Here is a 12,983-nt window from a genome sequence, read left to right on the forward strand (position 1 = left end):
GAGTCGTACGGAGTCCTGTACGACTCGTACGGAGTTCGGCACCTAGTACGGATCGTACTTCATCGTACGTACGGGACGTCTACGGGTACGATTCGTACGGGGAAAAAACGCGCCGTACGACGATTCGGAGCGCATTTTACCGGATCGGAATCGACCCCTAGGAGTTGAAACATCGACACCCATTGTTTTAGACATATTATAATTAGGGCAAAAAGTTTTCCATTTCTACAGATAAATACAGACAGAAAACAGTCTGTTTCCTCTCTGTATTTATTTTTAAAAGTGGAAAAATACAGAAAATCATGTTACTTTTGCATGTCTCGCCATGGTGTCCTTCATGAATTCCATTCCAACAGCTGAGCAGACAGACAGCATGGGAGCTAAAAACAGGATGAGATTTCCTTAATCACAGGCATATGTTAACTTATATTTGTATATAATGTTAATATTTATCTGTGGTTGCAGGGATTTGTTATATTTGGCTGCTTTATTTGCTAAAATGAGACTGGTATTGATGTATGAGTGTATGTTTATCAATTCAATAAATGTGGAAACATACCATTTTACGACTCCATTTATTCTCAAACCACAAAATAAATAAGGATAAATACAACCTGAATGGTCAGAACATAAATCTGGAAAATACAGATGGAAATTTGTTTTTTTTTTAAATACCATACAACCAGGCCTAATTATAATGTTTTACTCTCAGACATATGTACTGTTATAAAAGTGTCAAAGGAACAATAACACAATAAGATATGTTTTCATTATTATATATTGCTTGCTAATCATACACTGGTCACTGCACATTTGCATACACTTGGTGTGTTTTTCATTGTATGCTCCATTTGTCTCCATTTCTATTTATTGCTACTTTTCCTCTTTTTTTTTTTAAATATGGTCAATAAATCAGTATTATTCTTCACCGGCTCCTTTCTTACTTGAAGTTTCCATTTTATTTGATTGTCTTACAGATGTTTATCATGTTAAACAAACTGTCAATATAAATATATTATTCCTTTGGAAACACTAATTTTTTACATGCATAATCAAATCTCATATTGACAACTTCCAGTTAACATATATTTATCCACAGGTACTATACAGTGATATCATGCCCAAAGACCAGGGACTCTTCAACAGATCATCGATCCATAAGCACTTGAGGAGGTACACCACTCAAGACAACAGTCAATGCAGTTGTGACATTTCCATAAGGAAAAGCCACAAATATTTGGACAAAGAATTCTATTCTATTTCAGGGAATTGTCCTCCAAGAATGGTCATTGGCAAAATTGCATGCTGTAGGAACTTGAAAAAAGGAGCCAATGTTGGGACCAATTTCGGATTTTGGCTGTGGTCCCCTTCCTTTTTTTGCCATCGCTCTCAGGAATTTGCTCAGTACCATTTTGTCAGGTACAGGTCTAAGACAAGCATCCTGACCTAATAAAGGTCTATGAAAACCTGGAGACTGTAGGGTAGGGAAAACACATCTACTTTACAGACAAGGAGCCAGTGTTGGGATTCATGTCGGATATCATCAGTGGACTCCTTCCTCCAAGTGTTATGCCTTTCCTTCCTGAAATGTGACCAGTACCATTTAATTAGGTATAGGTCAAGGACAACCAACTTGAACTAATAGGTTTTGTCAAAACCTGGAGCAGTCAGGTTGTAAAAACACAATTCCGTTGACGAAAAGGAGCCAGTGTTGACAGTAAGATCCTTGATTCAGCTCTCACTCACTTCCTCCTCCTTTTGTCAAGCAACTGCCGCTCTCTCTAAAGCCACCAAGAATTCTCCTCTCTTCACTCTACTCTTTGTTTCCCTAGTTAGCAAAGTACATGCACCCACAAGAGAGATCCTGCAAAGAGACAGTTCTAAAAAAAATCAGACCCAAGCATATGCCAAGCATTGTTCTAAAATTGTAAACCTAGTAGCATACTGGTAGGGATCTCTACTCATATTAGACACTCTAAAGATGAAATACATACATTTTAGACTAAGATATTGGGATTGATGCAATTTGAGATATGGATTTCAGTTTTTTTGGCATTCTGTTTTGCAACTTGGGGGCTGGCTTGGGTCCTGCTCCTGGGGAAATGGATGGTGTTTCACTCTTGGTTGGAACAAAGAGAGATTCCAAAAAAAAAACTGAACCAGTTCTACTGTAGCTTGTGGCTTTTGTGTGTTCTGGTCTCTAACAGTAGTGAGATCACAGGTATCTAGTGACAATTTTTGATCAGATGATATGTGTCAGTGGTATTGGTTCTCATCAATGGCGGCTTGGTTTATGTGACTTTGTCCTCCGCTTGGGCAAAGTTTGAGCCATAAGGCAGAGATATGGGAAGTTCTATGGATGGCATAATCTGTGTAGACTCCTGGGATTCGGTCACCTTAAATCCAGGATGGTTGGCTCCTTAACTGTATGAAATTGGGCAAACCTCTAGTAAATATTATACATTCGTCTTCTGCAACCATTGCCGTCACCTCCTGAAGACAGAAGGGAGGCAATTAAGCAAAGTCTTTTTTGACCCTGTAGAACTAAATAGGTGACCTTCTCCTTACTATACCATACTATACAAGATGTCCAAGTCATTGGCTTGATAATGGTTTACAATTTCACTAGTAATAGTCAGGGGAAGAAGGTGACAGCTACACCACGCTTAAACATATATTTATCCTGCAACTGGTGAAAAACAGTGGCAGTTACTTAATATAGACACTCTTGGAAAAAATTCCCATCCCAAAGAATTTAATTATTCATCACCTTTAAAGGGATGAGGCAGCAGGCTTGTGTGTACAGAGAACTAGCGCCGACTCTCAACACTTGGAAAAAGGTGTTTCATAGGACAATCTTGCAACCATAACTCTCAAAATCCCATTCTTGATGTTTAAGGCAACAGACACCTCACAATACTAAAAATTATGCTAAAGGCATTATAATTAGCTCCCGAAAGTACAAAGTGAAACTCTTACAAGAATGAATTTACCAGAACAAACCGTAATAGCTGAGTGTTACCCTGGTATAGCTCCTCTCATGCAACTAAGATAACATCTCTGTTTACAACAGTGCAGCATTATTAGAAAGCTCCCAAAGTTGAACAACATCGCTATGTGCTCTCATAACAAAGGACTGTGTCTTGATGAAGCACATTCATGTATCATGAACCAAAAAAGCGCAGAAGCTGCTGAAACAAAGAAATGATCTCAATCATACAAAGTAACATCTTCATATGAGAAAATAACTCTGTGGTGGAAATCTGCAAAGAGGGTGCATATAAGATCGATGAAGTAAGATTATTAGAAAGGCCACACTAGCAAATATAATATCGGACTACTCAGCAGAAAACATCAGTTTCAACTTATGGCAATCAAATGTTACTATGGTGCAGCAGGTAAGTATTATTATTGAAACCATTTTCAGACATTTCTAAATTCTTAGTGAACTCCTTGTGACATTTAGGAACTGACACACCAACTACTTTAAAATCCATTATTTACTATTCAAGTTGGATTACCAGCCAGGTAGTACCATCCTATTTTATTCACTGTGCTTATAAGCCAAAGAAAACTTACCTACACCAGAGATGGGTCTTTTTCATCCATGCAAAAAACACACAAGGGATGTTCTGCATTCTGGATCATTCCAAACTATACAACATTTGCATTATATTTTGATGTTGGAAATCTGAGGGAATTGGGCATCCTTTCTCTGTAAAATCGATTTGCTTCCCATTTCTTTGGCATTGTTCATTATGTTCTATTTTTGTTCTATACTTCCAGTGAACACAATCTGTAACTGATATGGCGACTGTGAAAGTTGAAATGAGCACAGACTAGACCATGAGACAATGGGAAATAATAACCATAATACAGGATTCAGATAATTCGAAAATACTTTACAGTGGTCCATGAAGAGGTTAGGCTATGCTGAAAAAGTTTAGTAAACTTCCTTGAAGATGTCCAGCTGTGTTGATTACATTTTCATATTGGAAAGCGGTTTCTTTCTAAGATCTTAGAAGTGCTGTACCATACGTGCAAAACTCAAAAAGCAAAAGTGGGCACTAGCTAACAATAAGAAACGTTTTTCCTGTGTCAGAGGTTTTATTCACTTGTGCAACTTTCCCTCTGTATCAATATTGACGTTCACATAGTGATCATTTCACATAAAACATTCCAACTATAACGTCGTAAATTGTAACACTGACAATCCCTCAGATAATTACTTGTGCACAATTATTTTTCATGTTGCAACTTTTTACTGGAAGGTCTTCCATGGCGTGTAATATGTTTTTCTAAACTGTCCAAAATAGACATTACTATACGTTGAACATCGGCATCAGTATGCGGATTTTCCACGATTCGATAGAGGTGTTGCAACCCTTCTTCTTCAATTAACATACTGCAATATCTGGTCGCTGAAAGGAAGGGACAAGAGGCTGATTATAATTTGCATCACTAACAGTCACATATGTCTCCAGTAATGAAATATGCAGAAAGTAAAAGAAAGCTATCCTTGTGTGGAACTCTGTACCTTTTTCAAATTATTTTAGCATATGATATGTGGCTTATTGTCAACTATTGAAAGTACAGTAACCCCCAAAAAATAATAAAACCACTCATTAACTAGAGCATTGCTTTGTCTTGCCGAAAAACCCCTTTCTAACTGACATTAGTAAACAGAAATGCTCAACTACTGTAGTAAGGATCAGTTTTTATATCCGTTTCCTACAAGGTCTTGGTAACAGTGCTGGGCCAGGATCTTCAGTGGTGTTAGGAGCAATGTTCCCTCTAATTTTTATCCTCTGTGGGCGGCAGTTTAGAGTCTATGTGCGCTGCAGGGAAGGCTATGTGCGCCAGGAACCAGATTGCATGTGCGGATGCAGCGTGAAATATCACTCCAAATCTTTGCTTAAAAAAGTGGAAAAACTGTGCATTTCCACACATACAGCACCACGTTAAGGGTCTTAAGGCACGTTTGCAATTTGGATACACACGCCATGACATAAATTGGTTACACAGGCAAGTACACTTTGGGTTTAGAAAAGCACAAGACTCCAATGGTGGTACCATCATAAGATTTTACTGCTGTAGGTGTAATGTTACTTGTTGTATCATATATCTGAATGCAGAGACAGAAAGAAGCAGCAAAACACCAGCCAGGCGGCACTAGCTAAGCAAAGATTTCAAACGTATGTGTTACCTAAAAGAAATGCAGTAAGTCTAAAAGCTTGACGTGTAAAGCATGATGGTGCTCAGACCTCTCCAGGCGGCCCGCTCTGTCAGGGGACACAGGAGCAAAATTATTGGCCATGCCAGAGAATTATTTCTAAGCAGCCCCGGACGGCCTATGTGAGTCTCCTGGGCAAGGGAGAGTGCACTGCTGTATCATGCAGTCAGGAGACAGCAGTGAGAGGGCCGGTAGTCACAAGTGGAGAGTCAAGGTGCCGAGGGGATGAAAAAGAACTACAGAATGAACACAGTAGGTATAACCACCAGTCACTGTCAGTCACAGTATTAATAGTCACAATCAAATTGATTTAATTTTGGGAAAGAGTGCGATATTCTTTCATTAGAAGTTCCCGGCCGCCTCCTGAGGAACATCTTAAGCAAAGCTGTAAGCCATACACAGGGTATGGTAGTACGCCCGACTTATTATCGGTGATGTAAACTTTAGAACACAAGTTTGTGAATTACCTGGTGTGTACTCTAGCACCAAATGGTAACATTTCACCAAATACATTCGCCTTTGACAGAATTACTGATTAACGCGATCCACAGCAGGAACTGAGCTACAATTATGAACTAAATGGTGGGCAAATTAAAAGAAATGTTTTCTTATTGCTTGCTTCTTGGCTGCAGGCACAGAGAGAGTGTGGAATTGGTGTCATAGCGTACACTCGGGGCCAAAATAGCAATGTACTATGTTCGTGCTTACTGTACTTCACAGTTTTGTTAGCGTTGGTGAGTAAGACTATGCAGGATGTCTTACCCAAAAAGGCATTGCTGCTGCTTGGGCGGGCGGGCCCCCAAAAAATAGAACGCAAGGGGCCCTGTAAGAAGCAAAAACTGCTTTGAGTCAGAGTGAGAAACTCCTGAGGAGAACTGCCTGTGGCTCTCATGTGCTCTGACATCTTTAAATTGCAGCTATAGACTTTTTCCCTTCCTCCCCGGCTGAAGCACTAAAACAAGCTGCTCTCAGCAACTGGTGAAAAGCCGCAGTCAGGTAACTCACCTTAGGGAAAAATTAGACATTAGTTGGTATTCAAAGAGTCTGCAAAGGTGGACCTGATACTAAACAGGACTGAAAACAAAATTGAATGTATTCATTTGTAACGTGCCATTTCTGTATATGTTACTTTATATGTGTACCTTAAGTGTTAGTCGCTCATAGATCACCCCCAGAACACTTTTAAACCAGTTTTCTTTTTCATATTTGTTCTTTGTAGTACGTACAGATAAAATGTAAAAATTCCACCTTTACTTGATTTAACTTATTGTTGTACTGTCAGCAACATCAAAGTATCTGCACTGTGTTAATTTGATTTCAGCAAGATGTGCTTAGCCGTATTAAGGCGCAATAAAGTACAGAGGCATGGGAGGTATCAGATGTATTAGGATGATTTCTTTATTTTTATATCTTGTGGGCACACAAATCATACCTGCATCTTAACTTTCCATTTCATGGGTTTTAAAGCAGTTTCAAGATATTGTAGATCTTATTTTTCGAGAGGGTGTAATTTCCATTATTTATCTCTTTCCATGCACTTCATCGCTTGGTTTCATTCTCGAGAAAATGCCACACTAACTGTCAAACATCTGGCACTTGTGTCACTCTTAAGTAGACAGAAAGTTTGGAAATGTGAAATATAATATCTAAAAAAAAGAAATTAGCAGCTAATAGAGAATGTGTTCTTTTCGATGGTTTTTGGTTGTGGCCTCTGCTGGAGGTGAGATTTAAAGCTCTTGCAGCCCATACCTTCACCACTTGCAATTCCACCTTATATGTCTTTGCGGTTATCTTACAGAGCACATTTACCTTCACTCACATCCCCACTAACGGAATGCCATGCAATTTCCTGTGTTTTATAGTGGCTTTAAGATTTCTTAGAGTTTCTCGTTGCTTAAATGGGTGCAATGTCTGAAATTGTTATGTTTCCCTTGTCTTCACTGCTTGATTTTACTCGCGAGAAAGTGTCACTCCTAGCCATTGAATGCAGCTCTGCAAGTGCCATGCATTGCACGTTATACTAACGCATTTAAAGAAACGTTTCTGCATTACCGCAATGCCTGAGATTGTTGCACAATGAATGGCACTTGGCTGGGCTGTCACAACATAAGCACTGTTCCCTCTAGGCCGCGCGCGCGCGCGCGCGCACCTTCCCTGACGTCAGCGCGCACCACCTAGCGTGGAGCGCGCACACAGGCCGTCGCAAGAGATTCGCGCCGCCCGCCGCTTTTAAAAAGCGAGTGGCGCGAACATGACATGCGGCACTTTTCCAGTGGTGGCGGCGGTGCGGGCGTGAGGAGTTGCAGGTAAGGAGCGGGAGGCGGGAGGCGGGAGGCAGGAGGCAGGAGGCGGGAGGCGGGAGGCGGGAGGCGGGGGGAACTGGTGGTTATTGTGGGGATTATGGCAGTGTGGGAGCAGGAGAATTGGCTTGTCAGGGGTTTGAGTATTCTCCAGACTGCCGATAGAAAGCCTTCTTAAAAAGCCTTGTCAGAAGATTAAAAGCTTTTCAAGTTACTGTCCTCGGAAATTTGGCTGACGGAAATGACTCGAGAGCCTTGTTTTAGTGCGTGCCCCTACTGCGAGTCCTACTGTGCTTGTTTAATAAGGAAAACTAGCCATCCAGAGAGGTGTATGTTCGCCATGCTTGAGTGTCTAGCAGCAGGGGCGCGGGCGCTCTGGTGTTTTCCTTTTCTAATTCTCGCTCCACAATGCCGGTGATTGCTTTCGCCGAGAGATGCATGGGGGTTTGGAGACATTTAATTACGGGTCAGCACAAAATCTTTAGGTTCTGTTTTGCCTTCTGCCACGCCGCTTGAATTAAAAATCATTGTCTGCAAATTGGTCGGTGCGTTCATGAAAACAAGGCGCTTGGAAGACACGCCGTGTACACTTAGAATACATAATTGACTGGACTATTATTATGACCACGAATGTACCTTGGAAGAAATGATAACATACTGCAGACAAGGAAAACTTGTTTTTTTTCGGTATTCACTGACTATTATTGGCAATTGTACGCAAGCTACATATGGTAAGTTGACCGCTTTGCCGCTTAGGTGACCGAAATATTTCTGTCTAGACTAGCCCTATCTTTCACTGTTTAAGTATTGCTGTTAATCGGAGCCCGTGAGGGGGCTCTGATTGTCAGCAGTATTTAAACAAAAGGCCACAGCAGACACAAAAAACGCGTGTCACACAGGACAGGAAGGCACAAAAAACGAGTGAGGCACAGGACAGGAAGGCCCAAAAAACGAGTGAGGCATAGGACAGGAAGGCCCAAACAAGCATTTGCAATGCAATAGGTCTCGCAGTAGCAAAGTTTAAAGTTGTTGGTATTGTAAATGGCATTGCTTTTTATCTATTTTGTTTTAAAATCAATAAATATATACAACGTTAATTATAATGTTAGTATGTGGTAGTGGGGCAATTGTGTTATAGGAAATACAGTCCATGCATGTGGGATAAGACGCTATCAACAACTGCCACTCCCTATAGCCATGGATTAATATGATGTTTTGCCAAGTGTGTTTTCTGTTGCAGAACCCATACCATGATTGCCAACTGATGCTGAAAATAGTTCCCCAACAAAAAATGCTGACGACCAGCTTTCAGAATTAAATCAGTTGGATTTGTGAATCGCACAGGCGCTGCATACTGTGTTCTGTAGCTCCTTATATAAGTGGCACATGCTGCTTTCGAGAGCAAAGAGCGTGTGCTCTGACCCGACCCCCCACCCACGAAAGCCTGAGGAGCTTGCCGGGGTCACCTTAGTTGATGAAACAACTAGGACTTCATCGCCAATCACGCCACTGTGTTTGCACACAGCAGCGACACCTAGCAGCCCAGGACCCTCATCGGCAGCACAGAGACAGCTGACATGGTTAGGTGTTTCTGCTTTTATACATCATCCTACCAACGGAGGGCAGTGACAACAGTCAGTAGTTCTGCTAAACCAGCCAAAGTGGGGTAGTGGTGTCCAACCCAGCAGGACTAACAGCAGTTTTACAACCACAGCAATACCTATGCACCCACACTACCACCACAGCGCACAAAAATACTGACCGCACCAACAGAGGGAATGGGTGTGTTGTATACTGGTACACACCCACCACAGAGCACACAAAACAAACAAAATGGCAGCGCCTGCCAGAAGAAAGGCCGCTCTGCATACCAGCAGACTACCACCACATTAGCAGAACTAGGAAAGAGTCTCAGCACAAAGATGCAGGGTATCATGGGTAACCAAAAAGTGTTTATTGTATCTGCTCATAGCATTTCAACAATAAAATGTGTACCAGCAACCAGTTACATAAGAAGTTTTCTTTATATGACCTCAGAACAGGATGTAGATTCTATGGATGGTGGCATACGTGCTCACAGTGATGAACTGACCGGACACGAATCGATACGACCGCCCACAATAAACACACAACGCTATGCCGCAAAAAGGTCTGCACGTGGGTGCCACTGTCAGCTGCTGCCTAGTTAAAGCTGCCAGACTGCACACCGCACACTTCAAAGCAGATCACACGCACCACCTACGCACAATCCAGGCGTCCAGAGACCACTCATCGCTGAAGTGAGCTGCATGCAGGCTGTTTGAGGACACAGTTCATGTGAAACGAAAATGTATCGGAGGGATGCACATTTTCAGGTGTGTGTGTGGGCGGCTGTATTTCCATTTCAATCACTGCCCTAAACACGTGCCTTTCCTTCCAAAAACCGATTCGGTATGGGTATGGTTTTTTTAAAGCCATTGAGCGGTTTACTATATACCAAAAACACATTTATAGGTAGCAAACCGTGCAATTTACAAAATCATAGAGTTTGCGAACAGTAAATGTGTTATGCACCAAAGCCATCAAGTATTCAAAAGAACAACAAATTAGCTACATGTGGACAGACACCCCTTTGCAGGAAGCAGTGAAGGCAGGTCTTATGTTATAAAGAATGCGCGTGCAAAGAGTGCGCTGCCAAATGGGAATTAAGCCATGTGCTACAGGAAAAAATGCACTCTACTACCACACTGCATCTCCTCTCATATCTGAGCTGCGTACCAATATACACACACAACTCATTTTAGATGATCCCTAGCTCAGCAAGACAAAGAGCTTTGTGCGACACCGCAGAAACAGCTTCCCACCCTCTGTTTCGGCTCTGGGATTGATGTGGGGTGGCGTAACATGGGCACGCAGTAAGACAGGGAGGCATTGTGAGCGGTGTCAGGGAACTCTTAACCTTGCTCCTGGTCCCCGGGCACAGCAAGACAAAGGCGTCCACGGCCACAGAGCTGCATTCTGCACCAGGGGCGGCACGGTCAAAAAGAGTCGATGGGTCGCTGCTTGTGTACACAACAATATTCTGGCATGGCAGGGTCCAAATCAAAAGTGACGTCATCTCCCGACCACCGCCCAGACCTCGCAAAGAGTTGGGACATTATGGACAGAGAATTCACCACACGGCCACTGTGACAGAAGAAAACGTGCACGATGCTGGTAGAGAGCACACGCGTCATCTGTGCACATGACATGCTAGAGAGAATACAATCAAAACAGTGCACACCATTTGTTGTTACAGCGCACCCATCTCCGGTGCAATTCCGCGCTGCCCAGAGATCTAACGTCTCCGATATACTGTCTGCGATGTAACCGGCGTCCAATGATCGCACACGTCAAAGGTCACGCTGCCATAAATAACACATTTCTACACTACCCACCCTCAACCGGCTGAGGAAAATACACATCTCCAAGGCACTGCAATTCAGGCAGGCGGGACACGCATTGACATTGCAGGGCCTACGACGTCCCACATAATGTGCATCACTGACGCGCACAGCGAGGGGTCATAAACGACACACATTACTGATGCACCAACACCCAGGCTGCTAGAGAGAACATACAGACACTTGCAGTAACTGACAGAAAATGTGCACACATCAGAAGGCTTCACAAACAACACTGACACAAAACGCAGGTCGATATTCAGAGCCTACATCCACAATGTATGTGCACGATACACATCAGTGCAAACAGTCAATGGTAATACATATCAGAAGCGCGCGCCGCTATGCTGGCAGACAGATTACATCACAGCTGATGCACGGCTCGTGCTGCCAAAAGAAACATACATCCTCACTGCTGTGCACGTGCTGCTTGCAAGAGCGTATGTCATTGCCCTACACAACATGCTGCTGGTATTCTCATCTAACATAAATAAACCCATGCTGCCCGAGAGAACGTACTCACCACCTCGCTATATATATATAACATACATCGCACATAGAAAGGCTAATGTCCAATCACACTCCTGGAGTCAAAAACTGCACAGAACAAGGGAAAGTGAAAGAGCATCCGCGCGTTGTAGGCACGGCGTGAGCGTGCACATCGGTGTGACCTGCAGCTCATGACCGTGGCAGCGCCTGACTAAGTGTTGCTCGGCTGGTGCTGCCCAGGGAGGAGACCGCCAAAGCGCCTAAAGCAAAAAAAAACCACAACATAGTCTCTACGTGCAATACATTTGTTTACCCAGCATGTGCGAATAGCACTTCAGTAGTCTTGATGCCTCGTGACCGCCATTGCAGACGGACCCGGAAGCTCTTGGCCGGCCGGCCAATCCGCTCGCGGCCGACCGGAAGTCCCGCCTCCCCAGGTCCGCGAGCTGCCGGCGCATGGAGCGCCCTGCCGTCCGGTGTAGCCCGGGTCCCCAGGAGGGGGCCGGGGAGAAGGAGATGTGTGGCGCCTGTTGCGGGGCTCCTCTGACCTGAGGGAGCCCCGATTTAGATGGAGACGCGCCGTGAGGAGCCCCGCCGGAAGAGCGCAGTTGGTGAGTGGGGCCCAGGGCTGATGTAAAGTGCGTGCGTGCCTGTTTGTATGCGTGGGGGGGGGAGTGTGTGCGCGAGGGAACGTGTGTGCACATGCGTGACTGTGTGTGATTGAGAGAGAATGCGAGGTAGGGGATAGTGTGCCTGTATGTGTGCCTGTATGGGTGCTGTATGCCTGCGTGTGCATGCGCGCGCCTGTGTGTGTGTGTGTGCGTGCATGCAGAGAGGTGGGGACTGCCTGTGTGTGAGCAAGGGCTTTGCGCATGCGCAGCGGCTTTGCGCATGCGCAGCTACCAGACGCTCGCTCCCGAGGTCAAATCCGACGCTCGTAACACTTTGGTGTCCACTCTCCTGAAAACGGATCACATTAGTTGTCGAGCTGACAGCATTCATGCTTCGCATGAATGCTAACGTCAGCTCGACCTAAAAACGAGTGAGGCATAGGACAGGAAGGCACAAAAAACGAGTGATGCACAGGTCAGAAAGGCACAAAAAACGAGTGAGGCACAGGACAGAAAGGCACAAAAAACGAGTGAGGCACAGGACAGAAAGGCACAAAAAACGAGTGATGCACAGGTCAGAAAGGCACAAAAAACGAGTGAGACACAGGACAGAAAGGCACAAAAAACGAGTGGGGCATAGGCCAGAAGGGCAGAAAAAATGAGTGAGGCACAGGGCATAAAGGCACAAAAAACGAGTGGGGCAGAAGGGCACCAAAAACGAGTTGGACACAGGACAGAAAGGCACAACAAGCATTGGAAATGCAATAGGTCTCGCATTAGAAAAGTTGGGGCTATTGGTCTTGTAAATGACAAATATTTTATTTATGTGTTGGTTTTTAAAATAGCTAAATGGATAGCTTTGCCATTTACAATGCCAATAGTTATAACTTTCGCGAATGTGACACCTATAGCATTTGGAATGCAACAT

At 43.8% G+C, this 12,983-nt stretch overlaps 1 protein-coding gene across 1 annotated transcript in view; it reads right to left on the bottom strand.

The window, feature by feature from the left end:
- Nucleotides 1–559: 559 nt before the first annotated feature.
- Nucleotides 560–12,983, bottom strand: part of ZYG11B (zyg-11 family member B, cell cycle regulator) — a 291,659-nt gene continuing 279,235 nt past the window's right edge. The window contains exon 14 of the mRNA XM_078670550.1: nt 560–4,421. Within this exon, the coding sequence (XP_078526676.1) occupies nt 4,240–4,421 (182 nt within the window). The 3' untranslated portion in view covers nt 560–4,239. The remainder of the gene's footprint in view (nt 4,422–12,983) is intronic.

The sequence above is a fragment of the Lissotriton helveticus genome, chromosome 1_2 (assembly GCF_964261635.1).
Source record: "Lissotriton helveticus chromosome 1_2, aLisHel1.1, whole genome shotgun sequence".
Taxonomy (NCBI): Eukaryota; Metazoa; Chordata; class Amphibia; order Caudata; family Salamandridae; genus Lissotriton; species Lissotriton helveticus.